General features: G+C 40.5%; 1 protein-coding gene and 1 pseudogene across 12 annotated transcripts in view; one reads left to right on the top strand and one right to left on the bottom strand.

The window, feature by feature from the left end:
* Positions 1-24503, bottom strand: part of LOC144309022 (P2R1A-PPP2R2A-interacting phosphatase regulator 1-like) — an 82547-nt gene extending 58044 nt beyond the window's left edge. For 7 of the 12 annotated variants that reach the window (XM_077890057.1, XM_077890055.1, XM_077890053.1 and 4 more), the window contains exons 1-4: positions 24355-24503; positions 20813-20999; positions 14404-14482; positions 11013-11093 (exon numbers count right to left, since the gene is read on the bottom strand). In XM_077890057.1, coding sequence (XP_077746183.1) covers positions 11013-11093; positions 14404-14482; positions 20813-20999; positions 24355-24475 — 468 coding nt within the window. In that variant the 5' untranslated portion in view covers positions 24476-24503. Of the gene's footprint in view, positions 1-11012; positions 11094-14403; positions 14483-20812; positions 21000-21142; positions 21199-21231; positions 21387-24354 lie in introns of those variants that run through there. The other 5 variants (XM_077890063.1, XM_077890058.1, XM_077890062.1 and 2 more) reach the window with 4 other exon arrangements.
* LOC144308223 (annexin A2 pseudogene) lies at positions 1090-4655 on the top strand (annotated as a pseudogene).
* Positions 24504-25555: the final 1052 nt, after the last annotated feature.

Consider the following 25555-nt stretch of genomic DNA (forward strand, 5'->3'; position numbering starts at 1 on the left):
AAAATAAAATCCTTAGGAGTGCCTGGGTGGCTCAGTCAGTTAGCATTCAACTCTTGATTTTGGCTCAGGTCATGATCTCAGGTCATGGGATCAAGCCCTTCGTCCGACTCTGCCCTGAGTGTGGAGTCGGCTTAAGATTCTCTCTCACTCTAACCCTTCTTCCCTAAGCTCACATGCACTTCCTCTCTAACATGATAATAAATAAATAAATAAATAAATAAATAAATAAATAAATAAAATCAATCTTTTACAAAAAATAAAAAAGTAAGATAGAGTGCAAAGAGCTCCAGATTGGTCTGAGGTTCCTAGCTGAAACCCATGGGTGGGTACTAGCCAGGAAAGGCAGTAAGAGGAGTGAATTGGTGTGTGGGGAAATGAGTGTTCAAAAGGTGTGTTGGATAAAGAAGTATTTTTATGAAGTAACTGGTCTGAATTTTTTTATTAGATTTTTAAATGTATCATATGACTCTTTAAGGAGCATTTTCCCTCACTAGTTATATTTTGCTGAAGAAATCATTAAAACCAGTTTTTTTTTTCTAATCATTTGCTAGAAGCCAAGGTTATAGAAGTAATAATAGAAAATTCATATGGGGATCACTGAAAATTCACTACATCTAAATTATATTGGACAATGAGCCATAATTACTTATCATAACAAGCCACTGTCAGAAAAATAGGGCTAACTCTTAAGTATTTCAATATTTATTTATTGGGCCCATACTATGTTTAAGGAACTGTGTTTCTACTCAGAGGGGAAAGGGAGATTAAAAGAAAAATAAGCCGGGCAGCCCGGGTGGCTCAGCGGTTTAGCGCCTGCCTTCAGACCAGGGTGTGATCCTGGAGACCCAAGATTGAGTCCCACCTTGGGCTCCCTGTATGGAGCCTGCTTCTCCCTCTGCCTGTGTCTCTGCCTCTCTCTCTCTCTCTGTCTCTCATGAATAAATAAAATCTTTAAAAAAATAAGCCATAGTTATTATCCACAGATACCTTACAGTCCAGACATGAGAGCAAATTATTACATAAGAGACAAGGAAATAAGTGTCAAATGGAGGCAAAGTGGGGTGGGGATAAAAAGCAAAGATTAAGGGAATGGGCACAGGGAGTGGGAGATGGGAGACAGGTAAGGCATAAAGTGGCAGTGTGAGTTGGGCCTCGCAGGGTGAAGAGTTTGACAGCATAAGCAACAGAAAAAGGAAAGTTCTAGGTATGTTTTAAGAAACATGTTTTAAGAAAGTTATTTTAGGAAACACGTTTTAGGAAAGGTTGCTAGTCCTGTGTGAGTGTAATGCAAGGTATCTCTGCAGAGATAGAAGATTCTGAGGATGAGGGGGTGAAGATACTGGAAAGCCTTGAATGGCACACTTAAAATTTTTTTTTTGAACTGTGGCTAAATGATCTACTTTGGTATACACAGATGAGCAGATTATACCTAATAGCACTGTCTATTTAACTTTGGAAGAGACACAGTCCATATTCATTGGCCTGAGCCTGGTTCAGTTTCTATCCAGAGGATGACTATGAAGAAGGAGGTATCAGACAGCTAATGACTGCTCACTGGCCAGAAATTCAGACTAGCCTGTACTAATCACGTTCTAGGGTTGATAGTTCAAGAAAATTCCTAATTCAAGGAGCATGGGTGGTTCAGTCAGTTAAGCATCCAACTCTTGATTTTGGCTCAGGTCACAATCTCAGCGTGGTGAGATTGGGTCCATGTCTGGCTCCATGCTGTGCATGAAGCCTGTTTAGGATTCTCTCTCTCCCTCTGCCACTGCCCCTCCTCCTGCTCTCTCTCTCTAAAAAATATAGTTAAAATAAAAATTCCTAATTTAAATCAATAAGGCTACTAGCTGACCCTTCTCACAAAAGTCAGGAAACTCTTCTCCATAAACTTGTATAAAAAGAGATATATTGGACATATTATTTGTTGCTATATGGAAGTGTTATATGCAATGTAACAAGAGTTTCAAGTGTCTATTTGTATGAAATGTGATAATGGTGATAATGCATGTAATGTTTCACATAGCACTGGCACATAGTATGCGCTCAGTAAATAGTAACTATTACTACCACTACCACCATTATCACCATCATCATCAAATATTTCTAGAATTAAATGTTTAATGACATATAAACAACAACTAGAATTATATATGGTAGCTTTATAAGACTTGGATATCTATTCCTTGCTACCCTGCATTCTTCATTCATTTTCCCATCTGATCTTTTAATTAATTTACTTTTAATAGATTTTATTTATTTATTTTTTATTTATTTATGATAGTCAGAGAGAGAGAGAGAGAGAGAGAGAGAGAGGCAGAGACATAGGCAGAGGGAGAAGCAGGCTCCATGCACCGGGAGCCCGATGTGGGATTCGATCCCAGGTCTCCAGGATTGCGCCCTGGGCCAAAGGCAGGCGCCAAACCACTGTGCCACCCAGGGATCCCTAATAGATTTTATTTTTTAGATCAGCTTTAGATTCACAGCAAATTTGAGCGGAAGGTACAAAGATTTCCTCTGCTCTCACATAAGCAGAGCCTCCCCTGACTATCAAAAGCTGAACAAAAGTGGTAAATTGTGGGACGCCTGGGTGGCTCAGCCTTTAGCTCAGGGCATGATCCCAGTCCTGGGATTGAGTCCCACATCAGGCTCCCTTCGGGGAGTCTGCTTCTCCTGTCTATGTCTCTGCCTCTCTCTCTCTGTCTCTCATGAATAAATAAAATTTAAAAAGTGGTAAATTGTTATAAGAGGTGAACCCACACTGACACGTCATTACCATAAAAAGTTCATAGTCTACATTAGAGTTCACTCTTCATGTTATACATTCTATAGGTTTGGATATATGTATAATGATCCATATCCATCATTACAGTATCATGAGTAGTTCCACTGCCCTAAAAACCCTCTGTACTCCATCTACTCATCCTGATCTTTTTTTTTTTTCAACAGAAACTGACTCACTTTTTTCTCATTATACAGCACAACATAAAACGTAATTAATGGGAAAAAAAACAGCAACACCCACCACCCAGAGATGACCATAGTAATAATATCTCGGTGTTTATTTTTCCAGACCTGGATCCTACTGCACATACTATTTGCAGTTTATTTTTTTCTTTATAATTTTTTAAAGATTTTATTTATTTGGGAGAGAGAGAGAGCACAAGTTGGGGGAGGAGGGGAGGGAGAAGGAGAGGGAGAGAGAATCTCTCAAGAAGACTCTGTGCTAAGCACAGAGCCAGACATGGGGCTTGATCTCATGACCTTGACAATATGATCTGAGCTAAAACCAAGAGTCAGATGCTCAACCAACTGAATCACCTAGAAGCCCCATTTTTAAAAAATTTTTTATTTATTTATGATAGTCACAGAGAGAGAGAGAGAGGCAGAGACACAGGCAGAGGGAGAAGCAGGCTCCATGCACCGGGAGCCCGATGTGGGATTCGATCCCGGGTCTCCAGGATTGCGCCCTGGGCCAAAGGCAGGCGCCAAACCGCTGTGCCACCCAGGGATCCCCCCATTTTTTAAAATTATTTAACACATTCTGGCTCTGCATCTGAGGATGCTTGCAGCTTTCAGCTTATGGGCCAGCATCTATCAAAATGTCCACTGTTCATGAAATTCTTTTTATGTTTGTTTGTTTGTTTTTGTTCTTTTTTTGTTGTTGTTCATGAAATTCTGTGCAAACTCCACTTGGAAGGTGATGACTCTACACCCCTATATGCATACAGGTCAGTCAAAATATACACCTACTTTGATGCTAAGTGGAATGCTTTCAACATTGAAATGGCATCAAGACTAAAGGTGTGGATGAAGTCACTGTCACCAACATATTGACCAACCGCAGCAATGAGGGGACATAGCATATTGCCTTCACCTACCAGACAAGGACCAAAAAGGAATTTGCATGGGCACTGAATTCAGCCGTGCCTGGCCACCTGGAAAAGGCGATTTGGAGCCTACTGAAACACCTGCTCAGTATGAGGCTTCCGAGCTGAAAGCCTCCCCCATGAAGGTGCTGAGGACTGATGAGGACTCCCTCACTGAGATCATCTGCTCAAAGACTAATTAGGTGCTAGGGGAAATTAACAGTCTACAAGGAAATGTACAAGACTGATTTGGAGAAGGATACTGTTTCTAACACATCCTGTGAGTTCTGCTGACAGTTGCCCTTGCAAAGGTAGAAGTGCAGAGGATGGCTCTGTCATTGATTATGAACTGTTTGAGCCTAGATACTATGATCTCTAATGCTGAAGTGAAGAGGAAAGGAACTGATGTTCCCAAGGGGATCAGCATCATGACTGAGTAAGTGTGTATCACATCCAGAAAGAATTTGAAAGGTACGAGAGCTATAGCCCTTATGATCAAGGAGGAGGTCAAAAGAGACCTGGAAAAAGCTTTTCTGACCCTAGTCCAATGTGTTCAGAACAAGCTCCCCTATTTTGTGGACTGACTTTAGGATTCCATGAAGGGTAAGGAGGCTTGTGATAAGGTCCTGATGAGAAACATGGTTGCCCACAGTGAAGGAAAGGTACGTGTTAAAAGTTAGGTCTGAATTCAAGAGAAAGTATGCCGTGTCTCTGCACTACCACATCTAGGAAGACAGGAAGGGCAACTGCCAGAAGGTGTTGCTGTGCCTGCCTGTGTGGTGGAGCTGAATGAAGTGTGAGCATCTAGAAGTGGTGCTCCTGTGCTTCCTGCTACCAGTTCTAGGAAATCAGCTTGTAAGGAACAGCCCCTTGTGGCCATCCCTGTGAGGATGATGTTAGCGTTGCCCCCCACCCCAGCCTTATTTTAGTAGCCTAGGCATTGCCTGGCTTTCCCCACTAGTCTCTCCTTTCAGCCAAAAAATGAACAGTTCAAGGAATTGGAAATGAAACCTATGATGTGAAACGCTTTGCTTCTTGTGTATTGTTATTTTTAAAAAATATTTTATTTGAGAGAGAGAGAGTGAGAGAGTAAGGGGAGGGGTAGAGGGAGAGAGACAAGCAGATTCCTCATTGAACAGGGAGCCCAGGGCAGGAATCTATCCCAGGACCCTTAACCAACTGAGCCACCCAGGCACCCCTGTACTGTGTTATAAACAGATGAATAAACTGAATTTTTACTGTAGAAACAAAACAAAAATAACAATACATTCCACATATCTTTCCATGTTAAAATTCACCTGCAACACCATTTTTATTTATTTTTTAATTTTTATTTTAAGTGGGCTCTATGCCCAATGTGAGGCTTGAACTCATAACCCTGAGATCAAGAGCCACATGCTCTACAGACTAACCCAGCCAGGCATCCCACCTGCAACACCATTTTTAAAGGATGAATATTCTATTATATGAATGTACCATAATAAGAAGCTCTCATTATGTGCCAGGCATGTTTTATCTGTCTCAATTCTCACAACAACCCCATGCTGTAAACATTTATGATAGTCAGAGAGAGAGAGAGAGAGAGAGAGAGAGAGAGAGGGGCAGAGACAAAGACAGAGGGAGAAGCAGGCTCCATGCACCGGGAGCCCGACGTGGGATTCGATCCTGGGTCTCCAGGATCGCGCCCTGGGCCAAAGGCAGGCGCTAAACCGCTGCGCCACCCAGGGATCCCTGTAAACATTATTATTGTCCCCATATTAAAGATTAGAAAACTGAGGGTCAGAGAAATTATGCAAGTTGTTCAAGTTCATACAACTAGTAATTGCTAGAACCAGGATTCAAACACAGATAATGAAGACTCATTCATTTAACCTATTCCCTAACCATTATACTGTTGCCACATTTTTTTTGCTCACTCATAAATAATGCTGTGACAACAAGATTTAAGCTCATCTTTGTATATATCCTTAATTAATTCTTTAGGATAAATTCATAGAGATGGAATTTCTTGGTCACAATGCTATTAATACCCATTGCCAAATTGCCCTCCAGAAAACTTATACAAATTTACTTTCTAGCAGTGTATGAGAATATCAATTTCCTTCTCTCTCCAACATTAGATATTATGACTAATTTAAAAAATTGTATGCCCATTCTTAAAGCATACTATAAAGTCCAAAGCAAGTAGAAAATATTGTGATTTATCCACAGTTTTGGATATTCTCCCCCAATGCTTCTCTTTATTAGCATCGATCACTGAGAAGTTGATATACAGTGACAGGCACCAAATCTGAAAAATAAAGGTTTTCCCTTAAAAAGATCCATCAAATATGTATACACACACATTCATCTTTGAACAAACAGAATTTTAATACATTTAATTCATACTACTGATGCGTATATTGTTATCTCTCGAATGCCCAGAAAGTTCACAGTATAAAATGTGAAATACTCTAATTGGAAAGACATGCTAACCTGAACTCAAATATGTACATATGCTCAACATAAAGAAATTATGGTACGTTAGCTGTATTATGATGACATGTTATAAAAAACAAAAAGAAGAGAATTGCATGGTGTGGCAAAATGTCCTAAACTATGAAAGACTTCCTGGAAGAGATTATTTTTAATTGATATCTAAGGAATGAGAAGGAACTGGTTAGTTTCAGGTAAAGGCTTAGAATTTCCTATTGGAAAACTTTATCTAGGAAATCCTGAGAAGACTGCCTGACTAAAACTGATGAGATTAGCAGGAATGTAGTGTGAAACATCTGGGGAAGGTAAGATTTGACCTTGAGGTAAAAAATCATAAGCCACAATGTATGGATTAAATATTGGACCTGGCATTTTTTAGGAATGATTTGAAAACTTAATTGGAGAAAAGAAGGCTTCTGGAAGAGAATCTCCCATAAGTTAACTATTATAGGTGGTGTTTGCAAGGGAATTACCTAAGATAATTTTTCTACATGAAACAAAGTATTAAAATAGAAACAAAGCATTTCTGATATGTCAATAAACTTCACTGGATGTCTTTTGTGTAAATTTCTCATTGTGCCTTTCTTTCACACTCTGGAGGTAGGAGGTGGAGAGAGGGAGTCCTTAGAAAGAAGCAAGAGTGCCAGGACCAAGGAACAAGGTCATGGGGGTGGGGAGGAGTAGAAGGTGTTGGGGAGTATGGTGGGCGAAGCAATTCCCAAGCATTATCTGCAAGGAAGGAATTAAGATAGGAAAGATCAAGCTCAGTTCCATTTAAAAGAGAAACCACAGAAAACTGATATTGTAAAGACATTAAATTCTTTGGAAAGAATTTTAACTTTACTACGTTTGCTATTTTTAACCCATTGCTTCTGTAGTCACTAGAGATAAAGCACTTAGAAAATCCTGAACAAGAGCTGTATGCTATGTTTATCAATGCCTCTGCCTAGTTCCTGCAATGACTGATCCTGAACATGAATTAAATGTAGGCTAGCAAGACAGAGCATAAAGCACGGCCAGGAATGTATTATGCACTCACTACTGGGTGGGCTGTAAATTAAATTTAGTTTGTAGCTGCCACATGAAAAGCTAAACCTAATCAGAAAAATATCAGTAGCCATAAAATTAAAAGGGAAAAATTGTTCAAGAAGAGCACAAACATTTCTGACAAGAAGACGAAACATTTCTCCTGCTTTTCTTGGAGTAGGAGGGAGTGGAGACAGAAGAAATGTGGCCACATCCAATTCAACAGAGGTGCCAGGAAGAGAATTCCTAGTGGAAGAGTGGGGAACAGGTACACTAACCCTAGAGTTCTTTGGATATACAGCGAAGGGATAAGATGGGGGGAAAGCATGGTGCCCACGTCAGAGGAGGGCCTTGAGTTTCTGCTCATCAGAAGTGGGGTGGAGTGATTTTCTGAGAGTACAGAGGATAATATTGGAGCTTAATTAAAGTAATTGTGAGAGAACAGATTTTTACAAGGGTTGGAAATGTGCATTTTTATCTGCATGTTAAATTGCATCCATGGTTCTTCAATGCACTCTACCACTGCAATTTTTTCTAAAACCATTTTACCTACATTGAAATATATGAAAAGCAGTCCTGATTTTGAAAATTCTTGAGATAAGATACACGTAGAATTTGCCAACTTAACCATTTTAAGTGTACAGTTCAGTGGTGTTAACTATATTCATATTGTTGTGCAACCAATCTCCAGAACTCTTTTCATCTTGCAAAACCAAAACTCTATACCCATTAAACCCCCTCTCATTCCACCACCATCCCCAGACCCCGGCAACCACCATTCCACTTTCTGTCTCTATGAATTTGGCTACTCTAGGTTCTTGCGGCACCAATTTTAAGGACAGTGTAGTATGAGATAGGACCCTTACACCTAGGATTCATGTTATCACTCAACAATACATGTATTTTTTCAGGAATGATATTTCTTTTTTTTTTAAATTTATTTATTTATTTATGATAGTCACACACAGAGAGAGAGAGAGAGAGAGGCAGAGACATAGGCAGAGGGAGAAGCAGGCTCCATGCACCGGGAGCCCGACGTGGGATTTGATCCCGGGTCTCCAGGATCGCGCCCTGGGCCAAAGGCAGGCGCTAAACCGCTGCGCCACCCAGGGATCCCAGGAATGATATTTCTTTTTTAAAAAGATTTTATTTATTCATGAGAGACACAGACAGAGAGGCAGAGACACAGGCAGAGGGAGAAGCAGGCCCCATGCAGGGAGCCCAATGTGGGACTATATCCCGGGACTCTGGGATCACGCCCCGAGCCAAAGGCTCAACCACTGAGCCACCCAAGTGTCCTAAGAATGATATTTCTATTTTGTAATGTGATATACCAGGATTTTGTTACGTCTGCGGAAACATCCTAATTATCACATCATTCTCCTAGACAATTCAGCCTATTTATACTGAAAGCAAGTATCAATATACATAAGTCTTACAATAGTGAAGTGATACTTTGAGCAAAATAAAAGTATACATTATGCTGTTACAGCAAGCCAAACCAATAAGTCTTGAAACTCCCATCAACAAATAAGTGTGAATGATGTCAGTTATGTGAAACATGACTATTCTGTAAAATGATTGTTTTAAACATGCATTATATTACATTGAACCTTATGCACATTAAGAGCCTAGAATGCCTAAGGAAGATTATGCATTTTAAAAATTGCCAGGTACATGTTTGCTCTCTATATGTACTATTACTATTAAAACATCTAATACTTATTAAGCACTTAGTATGTGTCAGTGCTGTGCAGAGTGATAACTTTTTATATGCTATAGGCAGTTTTCCTTTATTTCTTTTTTTTCTTTTTTTTTTCCTTTATTTCTTAAAAGATTTTATTTATTTGAGAGAGAGAGAGAATAAGCAGCGGGGAGGGGAAGATGGAGAGGGAAAAGCAGGCTCCCAGCTGACCAGGGAGCCCCAAGCAGGGTTCGATTCCAGAACCCTGGGATCATGACCTGAGCTGAAGGCAGATACTTAACTGTAGGGATCCCTGGGTGGCGCAGTGGTTTGGCGCCTGCCTTTGGCCCAGGGCGCGATCCTGGAGACCCGGGATCGAATCCCACGTCGGGCTCCCGGTGCATGGAGCCTGCTTCTCCCTCTGCCTGTGTCTCTCTCTCTCTCTCTCTCTCTCTCTCTGTGACTATCATAAATAAATAAAAATTAAAAAGAAAAAAAAAGATACTTAACTGTCTGAGCTACCCAGTGCCCCACATTTTTCTTTCTTTAAACTGTGGTAAAATACACATAACATAAAATTTACCATGTTAACAATGTTTAAATGTACCAGTTTGGCGGTGTCATGTATATTCACATTGCTGTACGATGTGCTCTAAGTCTTTTTTCTTCCAGTTTTTGTTGAGATATTTTACACTGATTAATGTACTCACTTCAACAAACCTATGAGGCAGACACTGTCACATTCCCATTTTGCAGAGGAGGAAACTAAGGCATAGAAAGAGTAATGTGCATGTGAATAACCAAGCTAAGTCTGTATGATGCCACTTGTAGGTCCTCACTTCTCAGACATTCATTCTTCAACCCAATCCAATCTGGCTTCATCTCACCCCACCCCTCTCTCCATGGAACTTGCTTGCAAATATAAGAAATTCATGAATAATTTCCATTTTAGTAACTCAAAGGACACCTTCAGTTTTTATCATGTTTGACCACTAGATAGCGTATGACTTAATACTTTTCCTTGTTTTTTCAAGGTACTACTGGTGATCTTTTAAAGCTGTTTCCTATGGGCTTCTAAGTGGCAGTCAGTTAAGTGGCTGTCTTTGGCTCAGGTCATGCATGATCCTGGGGTCCAAGGATCAAGACCCATATGGGGCTTCCTGCTCTATGGGGAGTCAGTTTCTCCCTCTCCCTTTGCCAGCCACTCCCCCTGCTCATGAGGTCATGCTCTCTCTCTCTCTCTCTCTGTCAAATAAATAAATAAAATCTTTAAAAAAATAAAGCTGTTTCCTAGAGCCTCTTTTCTCCTTTTATATTTTTTCCATACATCATATCATTCATTCCCATAGCTTTAAATAAGGATCTATTGATAATGCCTAAATGTGTGTTTCTAGCCCAGATCTCTATCCTGAGCTTCAAACTAGTACAACTAACATTTCTATTTAGAGATCTCAGAGAGGGATCCCTGGGTGGCACAGCGGTTTGGCGCCTGCCTTTGGCCCAGGGCGCGATCCTGGAGAGCCGGGATCAAATCCCACATCGGGCTCCGGGTGCATGGAGCCTGCTTCTCCCTCTGCCTATGTCTCTGCCCCTCTCTCTCTCTCTGTGACTATCACAAATAAAAATTAAAAAAAATTTAAATAGAGATCTCAGAGAACTTCAAACTGAACATGTCCAACACTAAACTTGTTTTCCCTTCTTTATCCACGTTTTTGCTAAAGTTTCCCCTCTTCTGTGGCCCCACTGGACCCATTAGTTGTCCAAGCCAGAGGCCTAGTAGTCCTCTTTGCTACCACCATCACCCGCCCTCCATCAAATCTATCAGCAACTGATTCTACCTTTCAAATATCTCATGAATCTTCCACTCTTCTTCACAGCCACAGCCATCACAGTAGCCAGGGTCACTGTACTTGCCTCCTATACAATTATCCCACATCTTTGTCTACTCCCAATCTACTTACCACTCTGCAGCCATCTCTCAAAGATGTGAATCTGGTCATGTCAATCACATATTTAGAATTCTTCAATGGCTTCACATTGGCCTTAGGAGGACAAAGTGAAAAATCTTTTTTTTCTTTTTTTTTTTTAAAGTGAAAAATCTTTAGCATGACTTGGAAGGCCCTACTTCCACAGATCTTACACTACTCCACATCTCCAATCCCAACTCTCATCACTTCATAATTTTTAAATTTTTATTTTTTTTAAAGATTTTATTTATTTATTTGAGAGAGAGAGAGAGAGAGTGCACAAGAGAGAGAGAGAGCAGCAAGCACAAGCAGGGGCAGAGGGAGAGGGAGAAGCAGACACCACAATGAGCAGGGAGCCCAATGTGGAGCTCGATCCCAGGACCCAGTGATTATGACCTGAGCCAAAGGCAGACACCCATCCGACTGAGCCACCCAGGCGCCCTCATCACTTCATCTTTACTCCCACCCTGGCCAGAATGCACTTGTTTCAAATTCTCTATATGCTCTATTCTTGACACACTATACTCCCTTTAGTTTCCAGGCCTTCACACATGACATTTTTTTTAATCTGGAATACTGCCTGTCCCTATGATCCATATCCCAAGCTAGCTAACTCCTACAAATCAGTAAGATCTCAACTAAGGGAGGTCATTCCTACTTCAGCCCCCCTACTAGGTTAAATCTCTCTGGCAACTAGATCAGAGCTTAATACATAGGAGGTTCTTAAAAATATTTGTTGACTTAGGTGAGTAGAAAAGAAGAATGACTAGGTATGCAGGTCTTTGATAGACAAACAAGTGCTCAATAAATATTGTTAAGTGAATGAGTAAATGAGTGAATGAAGAGAAGAAGAAAGATTTATTTAATGAACAATTCTAATTTTTTCCCAGTAAAATATTGCATTTGTGGAATTTATACTAGATACCATTCTACTAAGAAGAAAATATCCAGGTTCTTTTTTATATATAATTTCTTTAAAAATAAGAGAAAGGAGTGGGGAGAGGCAGAGGGAGAGGGAGAGGGAAGTCTCAAGCAGACTCTGTGCTGAGTGCAGAGCCCACCATAGGGCTTGATCCCACGATCCATGAGATCACAATCTGATTTGACACCAAGAGTTGGACACTTAACTGACTATGCTACCCGGGCACCACAGAAAATATCCAGTTTCAAGATTAGGAAGCAATAATTTAAAATGAGGTCCAAGCTATAATATTTCACTAAAAATCATGTAAGAGAAATCTATGAACAATTGTATGTCAACAAATTGGATAATCTAGAAGAAATGGGCAAATTCCTAAAAAACACACAAATTACAAAATCAGCTCAAGAGAAAAGAGAAAATCTCAACAGATCTGTAAACAAGTATAGAGACTGAATCTGTTTCAAAATCCTCCCAACAAAGAAAAGTTTAGGACTGGATATGGTTTCACTGGTGAATTTCACCAAACATTTAAAGGATCAATACCAATCCTGCTCAAACTCTTCCAAAAATAGAAGAGGAGGAACATTTCCTAATATATTCTTTTTTTTTAAGGACTTTTCTTGGAGGTTATCTTTTTTTATTTATGATAGTCACAGAGAGAGAGAGAGAGAGAGAGAGAGAGGCAGAGACACAGGCAGAGGGAGAAGCAGGCTCCATGCACCGGGAGCCTGACGTGGGATTCAATCCCGGGTCTCCAGGATTGCGCCCTGGGCCAAAGGCAGGTGCCAAACTGCTGCGCCACCCAGGGATCCCTCCTAATATATTCTATATGAGATAGCATTACCCTGATATCAAAGGCAGCAAAGATACTATAAGAAAACTACAGACCAACGTCCCTTATGAATACGGATGGAAAAGTTCTCAACAAAATAATAGCAAGCCAAATCTAATAGTACATTAAAAGGATTATACAATAGGACCAAGTGGGATTTATTCCAGGAATGTGAAGGTGGTTCAATATAAGAAAATCAATGTAATGTATTTTATTAACAGAACAAAGGGGGTAAAAACACATGATCATCTCAATTAATGCAGGAAGCATTTGAAACAATTCAACATGCTTTCATGATAAAAATACTCAGCAAGTAGGAATAGAAAGGAACTTCCCTAACATGATAAAGGGCATTTACCAAAACCTATAGCTAATATTATACTCAATAATGAAAATCTGAAAGCTTTCCATGTAGGGAACAAAACAAACAGGGATGTGTTTTTTTCCTTTCCTTTCCTTTCCTTTCCTTTCCTTTCCTTTTCTTTTCTTTTCTTTTCTTTTCTTTTCTTTTCTTTTCTTTTCTTTTCTTTTCTTTTCTTTTTTTCTTTTTCTTTTTTTTTAGAGGGAGGGTGGAGAAGGTAGAGAGAGAATCTCAAGCAGGCTCCATGCCCAGCACAGAGCTGACATGGGGCTTGATCTCACGACCCTGAGATTGTGACCTGAGCCAAAATCAAGAGTCAGATGAGATGCTCAACAGATTGAGCCACCCAGGTGCCCCAAGATGTCTGCTTTTTGAAACAAGAGAGAGGTGGTAGTTGAACAACATTGTAAATGCACTAAATGCCCCTGAATCATATACTTTAAAATAGTTAACTGTATCTTATATGAATTTCACATCAATAAAAAGATTCATAGAGTGAATCATTTGTTCATTTTGGTTTACTGATCTATAAGCATATTTCCTATGTTTACAGGATAATTGGTAGATAAGAGTTATAATTTAGAGATTACATTATAACACCATGAAAAACAAACTTTATTTTCAATTCAAGATGAATGTGAGATAAAAGTCTAAGTAAAAGCCTAAAAACTACTCTTAGGAGAGCTTGCAATTTTTTCTCTCAAAATTAGAATGTTCTTTTAAAAATTGGAAGCCAGATGGCCCTATACATAAAAACAAATCTCAATGTTAAATCCAGATGGGATTTAAAAGTTAATTCTGCTGCAGCTGCAGCAAAGCAATCATAACTGTAGTCAATGTGTTTATTTTTCCTTCAGTGATGTTTAGAGCACTTTTTCTCAAATTGGGAACTTATTGGAAAGGCAAATTTTCAGGCCCTACCCCAGATCTCCAGAATCAGAAACTCTGGGGTTGGGGATCAGTAGTCTGTTTTAATAAGCCTTCCAGGTGCATACTCAAGTTTGAGAACCACAAGTTGAGACCAATAGCACAAGCCTTGGCCAGTGAGGCTGCTACAAGCATTTTTTAAAAAAATTTTTTTTATTTATTTATGATAGTCACAGAGAGAGAGAGAGAGAGGCAGAGACACAGGCAGAGGGAGAAGCAGGCTCCATGCACCGGGAGCCCAATGTGGGATTCGATCCCGGGTCTCCGGGATCGCGCCCTGGGCCAAAGGCAGGCGCCAAACTGCTGCGCCACCCAGGGATCCCTGCTACAAGCATTTTCTTACCAGACAATGTTGTGTCATAAACGTTGTGCTATTTCTTCGAGTTGTTAATGTGTCACCTTGGAACACCTGTGAGTTATCACTATGAAGGAAAAGAAAACATTTGAAATCCATAATGAAAAAAAATTTTTTTAAAGAAATAAGATTTCAATTACTTAAATAGCAATGCCATTAATGTAAATGCATTCTTTGTGGAGATAGCTGTGTAGATGGAGAAATTAAAACACATGCACACACACATGCAAGCACACATACATGCACACAAAGCCTCAGTTGGCTAAGCCTAACAAACGTCCGTGTAAGGGAAGGAATTCTCAAGTATGCCACTTTACCACTAATCATGCTACCAAGAATAATTTATCATGACCTTGGAAATGCATCGTTTTCTGTGCAAACCTGTAACTGATTTAAGTTTATGGTTGAAGCTACAGTGTGTAGTACCAATTCCCTCTCAACTCTAAAGTTTTCACATGAACAAGAGCGATAATCAAATAGCAGAGGTTACAGAACTGAGATTTTCACAGATATGTTTTGATCTACTCAGTATTAAAATATTTTAAGTTAGTTGCACACTCTCGAAACACTGAGAGTTTCACATAAATAATCTAGATTCCAGATTTCTAGCTTCTTTTGAAAATTTGCAAGCTGTGGCCACACTGGGCCACATTTCCACATGGCAACAACAGACCAAAGCTAAGCAACTGTTGTCTGTTAAAGCGGGGGCTAGTCTTCCTCAGCTTTGATGGTGTCTCAGCCCTATATGAGCTTGGGACCCTGAAGAAGTCTTTTCCTTAAGATGTCTTCTTTTCATTTTAACTTTCTATTTTGAAGCTGTTTAAGACTCACAAGACGTTGCAAAAAATACAGAAGGTTCCCATGTACCTTTCATCCAGGTTTCCCCGATGATGGTAAGAAGTCATCCTTAACTTCCTTCCTCCTCTCCCCCCATATCCAATCAGGTGCTAGGTCTCTCTTACTGCCATCTTACTCTTTTCATGCTCCTTGCCAAAAACCAATTCAAAGCCTTTTTACTTTCCTACAGACTCTGCAATAGTCTAATTCGTCCTTTCATTTCGCTTTTATCTCTACGGCAGTCTACGTATCAGACTGCCAAGTCGCCCTCCTGAAGAACAGGTTGCTCTCCTGCTCACAACTTTCAGTAACTCTCTTCATTGTGAGCTGGATTCAGTTACATTCTTTTTCCTATGACATTCAAAGCCCTCCACCATTTAGCTCTAGGTTTTTGGATTTCATGGACTAGTAAAATTTCACAACAAAATCCTGGCACAAACATATAGTTGCTAACCATCTTTTTTTTCCCAAGTAAGGTCATTAAAAAAAAATCCTACCATCTACCAAGATCATCATTTCATTTATAAAAGGACATTTTGGAGGTGTGCCTGGGTGGCTCAGTTGGTTAAGCATCTGCCTTTGGCTCAGGTCAGGATCCTGGGGTCCTGGGATCGAGTCCCACATTGGGCTCCCTACTTCTCCCTCTGTCTCTGCCTACTGCTCCCGCTGCTTGTGCTTGCTCTGTCAAATAAATTTTTTAAAAGGACATTTTACAACGTGGATGGAACTGGAGGGTATTATGCTGAGTGAAGTAAGTCAATCGGAGAAGGACAAACAGTGTATGTTCTCATTCATTTGGGGAATATAAATAATAGTGAAAGGGAATATAAGGGAAGGGAGAAGAAATGTGTGGGAAATATCAGAAAGGGAGACAGAACATAAAGACTCCTAACTCTGGGAAACGAACTATGGGTGGTGGAAGGGGAGGAGGGCGGGGGGTGGGGGTGAGTGGGTGATGGGCACTGAGGGGGATACTTGACGGGATGAGCACTGGGTGTTATTCTGTATGTCGGTAAATTGAACACCAATAAAAATTATTTTATTAAAAAAAAAGAATTTAGCCACTAGAAAAACAAAATAAAATAAAATAAAAGGACATTTTGCTATATTAAAAAATTATAATATTCACAGGGTAAAATACAGCCCAGGAAAGGACAATTGGCCAACTACATCACAACATATTTATCTGCATTTTTAAAGAAAGATTTATTTATTTATTTATTTATTTATGAGAGAGAGAGAGAGGCAGAGACACAGGAGGAGGGAGAAGCAGGCTCCATGCCGGGAGCCCGACGTGGGACTCGATCCTGGGACTCCAGGATTGCGCCCTGGGCCAAAGGCAGGCGCTAAACTGCTGAGCAACCCAGGGATCCCCACTCTGCACTTTTTTTAAAAACAGGGATTGGTGGAAATGTCACCTAGGGTCAGCACTGGTCAGCAGATGAATATCTGTGAGCCAGCGACCCGGGCAGAGTTGACCAGCTCTCTGGAACACACCTATGTTTTTCTGTACCCTAGCTTGTTCCATATACTTGGAATGCTGTCCCAGCTCTCCAGCTCCTCTCTTCCTGTCTGCATCCTATCAATCCATCAGGACCCATCTCATATGCCTCCTAAGAACATTTTCCTTATCCCTCACCAACTCTGCTCTCATTTCTCACTCAATTCTTCGAATCTCCCTAGCACTTTCTTTCCCTCCTTAAGCATATATCTTACCCTATCATATATTTAAGTCCTCTGATTATTTATTTGCCCTACTAAATTAAAAGCTTATTGAATCAAGACACATATTTGCAGCATGGTCATTTATATATAACAGGCAGTAACTCAATATTTTATGAGGATATGTATATATGGGTCTAAGTTTTACTCATTTCCCAGTCATTTTCCTTTTTAAGAACAGGAATATATTCTAGCAGTAACTTATAAGAATGTTGGAGAGACACTAATGGGTTGCATATTTCCACTTTTTTGTATGGTCGGGGGGGAGTAATTCTCAAAGCCGGTAATTATATTTTCCCCTAAATTTTTGTCTGTCAATTTTAATAAGACTATAACTGAAAGGAATAATGAAGTATATATTTTCAACTGGTAGGAGTGATTCAACATGAATTCATAAAATCCTAGGTGATATCTACAACTGAGTTAAGTGCTACCACTTAGACAAAGTGAAGGCAGTATAACTAGATATATGTTCAATGGTCCACATTAAATGATCCTTAAGTAGCTCTGTCGAAAAATCTAAGCTACAATATGTTTATTCCAGTTATATTCCCAAAGCAATCATTCTCTATGGCCACTGTTCTCCTTCCAGGGTTGTAAGAATTAATAAGCCAGATGGTTGGCAAACTTCTTCTGCAAAGGGCCAGACAGCAAATATTTTGGGCTTTGTGGGACATCTAATCTCTGTGGCAACTACTCAAATCTGTCACTGTAGTGGGAAAGTGGCTGTGGACAATAGGTAAGCAAATGGGCCTGGCTATGTTCCAATAAAACTTTATTTACAAAACCAAGTGGCAGGCTGGATTTGGCCCAAGTAGTTTGACTTTCAAGCAGTTTAAATGCAGAGTCAAGCTAGAGTATTTACAGCAGGAAGGCACTGGCAGAAATCCCAGAACTTACTCTCTAATTCTCCTAAGGGCCAGAGAAGTAAAAAACAAAAACAAAAACAAAAACAAAAAAACTACTACCTTCAAATAAAGTTATTGACACCAGTAGTGAAGTCAGCTAAGCAGAGGGCTAACGAGTATAAAGAACTAAGAGGTTCAAAACTTTTGACATTGGTATTTTTATTAATACAAGATGTGCACAAAACAGTACAGAAACTCCTTTAAACAGTTAATACTTGTATTAAAGATGATATTTAAGGAACAAATTCTGCAAGTGTGGGTGCGAGAGAGATTGAGTTTATATACAAGCATCAAGCAGAACTGGAAAATTACTTGACAGAAGTGCAACAATTATTTAGTGATCAGTGCAAGGGGCGAGTTTTAGGGGTTCAAATAAGTGAAAGTGAGGGAGGTGAGCAGTGTACACATGCAACCGAGGAGAATGGAGGTGAGCATGAATTCAACTAAGGCGTAGTCTAATTCTACTCTAAACTGTTCTCGCTTCCCTGACCACATCGTAAGCCGGTCACAACAGCACAAAATCTGCCCTCAGGAGATCATTTGGCCAAGTTCCCTGCCCTCAGGCGTATTATGTAGCACTTCGATGCTATTCTTTTTGACAGACAAGAGTCTGACCTGATCCACCTTGCAGTTTCTTTCTTTCTTTTTTTAATATTTTATTTATTTATTCATAGAGACACAGAGAGAGAGGCAGAGACACAGGCAGAGGGAGAAGCGGGCTCCACGCAGGGAGCCCGACGCGGGACTCGATCCTAGATCCCCAGGATCACACCCCGGGCTGCAGGCAGCGCTAAACCTCTGCGCCACTGGGACTGCCCCACCTTGCAGTTTATCTGTAACTCCTACTAAGTAAATATGCAATCGCCTCTTACCTTTCTGTACCAATTTCACTTCATGTGTCAGGAGCATAAGTGATAGAATTCAACACTGTAACTATATGCTCTAATATGATAAAAATAAAAAAAAAATAAGTCCTTTGCCAAACAAAACAAAGCATGAAGGGATAACAGCCATCACTCTCCTTGCTTCTAGGACTGTTTGCAATGTGTTTTTTTCATTTCATAAAGGCTTCAAATAAAACCAATATTTGCCCCAAGTGTTTTCTTCTAGTAGCGTGGGTTCACAACAATTCATGTTTTTTTTTTTTTTTTTACAATTCATGTTTTCATACAAAAGGATTAGAGTCAATCCTGAATTTATAGAATATTCTTGTTTTCTGTCCAACTTGTACAGTGCTGCCCCTTTATTTCTCTACCTATTAAAAAAATATTACATTGGGACGCCTGGGTGGCTCAGTGGTTGAGCATCTGCCTTCAGCTTGGAACATGATCCCAGAGTCCTGGGATCGAGTCCCACATCAGGCTCCCTGCATGGTGTAAAACTAGGGTCCTGGGATTGAGTTTCGATCTGGCTCCCTTCAGGTGACTGCTTCTCCCTCTGCCTATGTCTCTGTCTCTCTCTGTGTCTCTCATGAATAAATAAAATATTTTTAAAAAATTATGTATTTTCTGTTTAATCTTAGTTTGCATTTCATTTTGTCCAGTATATTCTTCTTTCCTCAAATGACCAAAAAGCTGCATTTGGTTAGAGTTAATAAGCTTAGAAGTTGACGGATGCCTGGGTGGGCAGTCAGTTAAGCCTCCGACTCTTGGTTTTGGTTCAGGTTGTGATCTCAGGGTTGTGGGATCAAGCTGGTGTCAGGCTCCGTGCTGAGCACTGAGTCTGAGTTCCTCTCTCCCTCTCCCTCTGCTCCCCCCACCCATGCTTGCACTTTCTCTCACTGTAAAATAAATAAACAAGACTTAAAAAAGCCTAAAAGTTGATTAGTAGTGGACAAACCACTAAGCATAGGAATCAGGAGACACAGGTTCCTAGTCCTGGCTCTGTTACTATGTCACTGTAGAGACTTACGGGCCTTGGTTTCCTCATGTTAAATAAGGAGGGTAGATCTGGTCTCTGTGTTCACTTCTAACAATTGTGATTTATACCTATCAATTAGAACGATGCTAGCAAAAGGAAGGAGCAAAGTTACTAACACAATGAGCGAGTGCATTTTCCAAACATTTTTACAATACTGATAAAACTTTATATGACCCTGGGATATGAGATCCAAGATCTTACTTTCAAATTCTATGTAAAGAAATTATAAGCATGTGTCATGCCAGACTTTTGGATGCGTCCAGAAAATAGTTAATCATCAGGACAGTGTTTCTAAATCTTATGCTTTTCACTATCAGCCCTCTAAGGAGCCATTTTCAACATTCCCCTCTGCCCCCAATTACTCCCTCTTGAAAAGTCTCACAAAATGTTTATGTATAGTTGTGACTTATATATAGAAAGAGCAAGATTTTTTCGCACACCCCCAAGAACCAAGTTGGGGGCAGTATCGGCCATTGAGAATGCAAAATTTATGGGGTCAAGTTTTTGTGGTACCTAAACTTTTTGTTCAAATAAAAACTAGGTGTAAAAAAGGTCTGAGCTTATTCGCTTGGTAACCATTTCCATTTGCTGGAGGTGAAGGTCAGAGGTGACAAAGCAGCTAAGAGAAGGACAGAAAATTACAGTCATCACAGAAGATCTGGAGGCGAGGGTGGGGAATGCTGTTTCTTCAAAGGAGTGGGTAAGAGGGTGAAGTTAGAAAAGTTGTGCTCCACACCAATAGGTTGCTGCTTTTTGGTCCTGGTGGACTGTCAGAAGAGGACGTCCAGGTTCACATGTGTGTCAACCTCAGGGTAGGTGTGTGCTCTCCCTCCGGCCAGCCCATCCCACTCCCCCCAAGTCTGAGGGTGAGCTCTCCGGACAGCAGGAACAAGGGAGATACCTGTAGAACCTCGATGGAGAAAGGCATGGGAATGCTATTGGAAGTAGCTTTCCCCACCTCCTGCCACCCACCCCCAGCTTGCCTCCTCTAATATCTCAATCCTGCTCACCCAAGCCCATTGATCAAAGGGGCGCTGTTGGATCTTCTCAGCGTGTTGTCTGTGGTGGCTGAAGTTGGCAGCAGCTCCAAGTCTAGTTCCATTTTCTCTTGTGCCATGTCCACGTCGAAGAAGAAGCCACTCTTTGATTCCAAGTTCTCAAGGTTTTCTGGCTCCCATTCACATAAGGACAAGTCAACTGGGTGAGGAGATGTAGGCAGAGAGGAAAAGGGGAAAAAGAGAAGAGAGGAGGAACCTCTTAGAGGAGTGAGGTACTCACCTTGACAGCCCTACCATCCCTAATACCAGTGGGCACTAAGTGGGGTAGGATTGACTCCGAACCTCCCACCATCCAAGCTCGAGGTTCCTAACGCTGAGAAGATCCTCCACTTCCAAGTCTATAATGAAAATGAGGAATTTATCTTAGTCACCTCCGCGAATCGTTCTCTATTTCTCTCAGCAAAGGAAAGCCCAGGTAAGCCTTTCCGGCCAAAACGAAAACTACAACCTGTCGCCTTCGAGAATCCGTCGGGTGCCGCCCCTCTGCGCCTGCGCCCCGTCCCGCCTGCTGACGCATGCTTATTACGCAAGCAATGAGAGTCAATAGGGGCGCCCTTTGTCAGCCTTGCCTGGGGGGCACGCGCAGTCTTAGGAGTCACCTTTTTACTCCAACCCAGGTCCTCTCTTAGTCTCTTCTCGGGGGCGATTCACCGTGGTTGTTCCTCTGCTCCTATGTGAACCCTGGGATGGCTTCACTCACCGTTATTTAGGAAAGAATGGGTGGGGAGGAGTAAGGTGTATGAGAGTGCCGTCCTTTCTGCGCTATATCTAATACTCCATTTTCTCAGTTTTGATTAGCCCGTCATCCCCTTCTAACTGAGGCCAAGAAGCTTAACTCCCACGATGAATTTTTCCATCCTGTTATAGCCAATACTACACATTTGTAATTGAGAAAAATGCTATATGTCTGGGGAAAACAAAACAAAACCCAAAACCTGCCACCTGTTCCCCAAGTGTCTTGTGGTAGGGTGCTAACCCAATTGAACCAATCGTGCAGACGAATCATTGTTTTCCAGGTGATCTCATTGTCTTTTTTTTTTTTTAAGATTTTATTTACTTATTCATGAGAGACACAGAGAGGGAAGGCAGAGACACAGGTAGAGGGAGAAGCAGGCTCCATGCAGGGAGCCCGACGTGGGACTCCATCTCGGGACTCCCAAGATCACGCCCCGGGCTAAAGGCCCGCGCTAAACCGCTGAGCCACCCAGGGATCCCCTCATTGTTTTTTAACCTTAATTGTATTTTTACACTAAATAAAATCTAGCTTCTCAAAGCTATTCGTCTAAGAAAATGATTTGAGTTAGAGAAGCTTATTTACTTAAATATCTCAGAATTTAGTATCCATCCAAATCAGGGTTTCCTTTTTTTAAAGATTTTATTTATTTATTCATGAAAGACACAGATAGAGAGGCAGAGACACAGGCAGAGGGAAAAGCAGGCTCCATGCAAGGAGCCAGATGCAAGACTGGATTCCAGGAATCTGGGATCAGGCCCTGAGCCAAAGGCAGATGCCCAACCATTGAGCCACCCAGGTATCCCTCCTTTAAAAAAAAAAAAAAAAAAGGGATCCCTGGGTGGCGCAGCGGTTTAGCGCCTGTCTTTGGCCCAGGGCGTGATCCTGGAGACCCGGGATCGAATCCCACATCGGGCTCCCGGTGCATGGAGCCTGCTCCTCCCTCTGCCTGTGTCTCTGCCTCTCTCTCTCTCTCTCTCTCTCTCTCTGTGTGACTATCATAAATAGATAAAAAAAAAAAAGATTTTATTTATTCATGAGAAACACAGAGAGAGAAAGGCAGAGATACAGGCAGAGGGAGAAGCAGGCTCCCTGTGGGGAGCCCAATGCAGGACTTGATCCCAGACCCCGGAGTCACAACCTGAACCAAAGGCAGACTCTCAACCACAGAGCCACCCAGGTGCCCCAGGGTTTTCATTTAATAATGCTGCGTGGCTCAAACATTTTAAGAATTGCTCTTTTAGAATTTTTCACCACCAGTTAATGAGCTACGCTGAGTACTGAAATCCTAACTCCACACTAATAATTTTGTAAGACCATACCTTTTAGGAACCATATACAGGACTGGCAGAGAAGGTAAGTGAAACTACTGAAATGAGAGTTATGAATTAAAATAATCATTACATGGTATAGCACTTTAACGGTTTAAAAAATGTCTTCACATACTTATCTCAATTGGTTCAATCATGAACCCTGCTCAGCTAATCAGTGGTGAACTTAAAATAATGGGATTATCTTGAAACAGTTCATGACAAGTTATGACATGAATGATCATAATCATTCCTCATTCATTCTGAGAATAGAATAAGAAAAGCTTAATTATATCAGGCAGAATTGGGTTATCTAAATCCCAGACACGAGGACGATTTGGAGTCTCCTTTCCTGATGTAAGACAGGTTAACAATAGCTACCATTTTTCATGCACTTAATTATATGCCAGGCACTGTCCTAAGCACTTTAAATATGTGATTGCATTTAATACTTACAGTAACTCTGTGAGGTAGGCACCATCACAATGCCCATTTTTTTAAAGGAGGAAACTGAACCCCATAGGGGTTACTCAAATTATAACTGCTAAATGGCAAAGCCACTCTGCCCTTGTATGTAGGTGAAAAGACAGATGAGGTGCCTCTGGATATTTCTCTAGATACTATTTCTGTACTCATAAGCACTTGATAAATACTTATTAAATTATTTTACGAATAAATGCAGGTTTTAAAAACCTGTCATTCACAGCTATTTTGTAAAGTAGGCAAATCTACTTCTATTTTACAGTTGATAAAATTCCAGAGAGATTAATGGCACATTTAGGTAGCAGTAGAATCTGAGCTGGTACCAAGATCTCCTAAAAATCACTGTTAAAGTTCCCAGGATACCTGGAAAGTTTACAAAAGATGGTAGTTAAAGCTGAATAAAGTCAGGGCGAACGTAGATGGCAGTGGTTAAATACAGAACAGGGGTCAAAGCCAAACTAAATATCAGAGAAATAGGGGGTACACCAGAAAACAAGTAGATCTTTGCTTCAGTCTACTGCTCATTTTACTTCTCAAAGAGTTTGTTAATATTCGTGGCAAGTAATAAGGTTTAGTGGATATATATTGAATGAATAGATCATCTCATCATGCCTAAGCATCACAGACACAAATTTTTAAAAATCTAAGTATAATAACACTAAGAAAATAGATAATAAAATGACAAGGGAGGAGCAACTGTGAGACTTTGAAGAAAAGAGGTAGTAATATGAAACGATAACATGGATAACATGCTCAAGATGGCAGGAAGTTTGCAGGTATTGCCAAAAAAGAGGAATTCTTTAATTAAGTGTAGCTGAATGCCAGGAACTCAGAGTACATATGCAAGTTAGAATGTCAAAAGGAACAAGTACTACAAAAACAATTCTGTATACCACAGGGGCAAACACAACATTTAAAGAAATTATTTTTACTTCTTCCCATTTCTACTCACGCACTATTATACCAACCTAGCTGTGTGTCATCATCAGCTTCTGCTGTTCTGTAGCAATATGCCATGATCTCAGATTGCTGGTTTGCTTCTACCTTGCCACTTATGCTACTCTTGTCTTTGTCCCAGTCTGCTACCATCTGTGCCAGGCCTCTTACTTATAAAAGGTGTCCCACAAATATGTCATAATCAGTTGTTTACTAGTCGTCATGGCAACTTTAAAGCAAATTTTCCTTATCACAAAAGCAAATCAAAGGCAAGCTGAACCCAAGCCCACAAACCACAAATACCCTAAACCTCCCAAAAGATTTATATGAAGGGTAAGAGAAACTAGGTAGGCAAGAACGATATGAATAGAATCTGGAAATGATGGTCAAGGTTGCATCCATCTTCTAACATGTCTTTGAGTTTCTCCTAATTGTTAAGGTCCTGAAAGTTAGGGATTCTACTAAATCATTTGACTCCTCAGAGTTAGGAATTCTACACGTAGCCAACAAATGATTGTTTAGTAGCTATTGTGAACAATAGAATGTACTATGTTGTTTTGAGCAGATGAGGGGGTTGCTGAGAACTTGAGATAAAAAGAGCTACATAAATTGGTCAAAAACAGAGCTTGAAAAAAAAAAAAAAAAAAAAAAAAAAAAAAAAAAAAAAAAAAAAACAGAGCTTGCTTTTCCAATCCAGTTGGAAGAAAAATATAGGCAATTTAAAGGAAACTATCTAAAAGTGCCTTAAAAACTCTATATTACAAGCAGCGAATATTAACATTGAGGAATAAAATGATTGGATTTGGCAAGTTTAATATGGGACAACTAAGTTGAATAGGCAGGTAAAATTATTTTTGCTAAATTAAAAAAAACATTTAATTTATTTATGAGAGACACACACACACAGAGGCAGAAACATAGGCAGAGTGAGGAGAAGCAGGATCCATGCAGGGAACCCAATGTGGGGGACTCAATCCCGGAACTCCGGGATCATGCCCTGAGCTGAAGGCAGATGCTCAACCACTGAGCCACCCAGGCATCCCTATTTTTGCTAAATTAAAAAAAATCATTTATTTATGTGAGAGAAAGTGCAAGCATGAGAAGAGGGGCAGGGCATAGGGAGAGGGACCAGCAGACCCCCCTGAGCAGGGAGTTTCACGCAGGGCTCAATCCCAGGACCCAGGGATCATGACCTGAGCCAAAGGCAGATGCCCAATGGACTGAACCACCCAG

This window comes from Canis aureus, chromosome X, assembly GCF_053574225.1.
Source record: "Canis aureus isolate CA01 chromosome X, VMU_Caureus_v.1.0, whole genome shotgun sequence".
Taxonomy (NCBI): domain Eukaryota; kingdom Metazoa; phylum Chordata; class Mammalia; order Carnivora; family Canidae; genus Canis; species Canis aureus.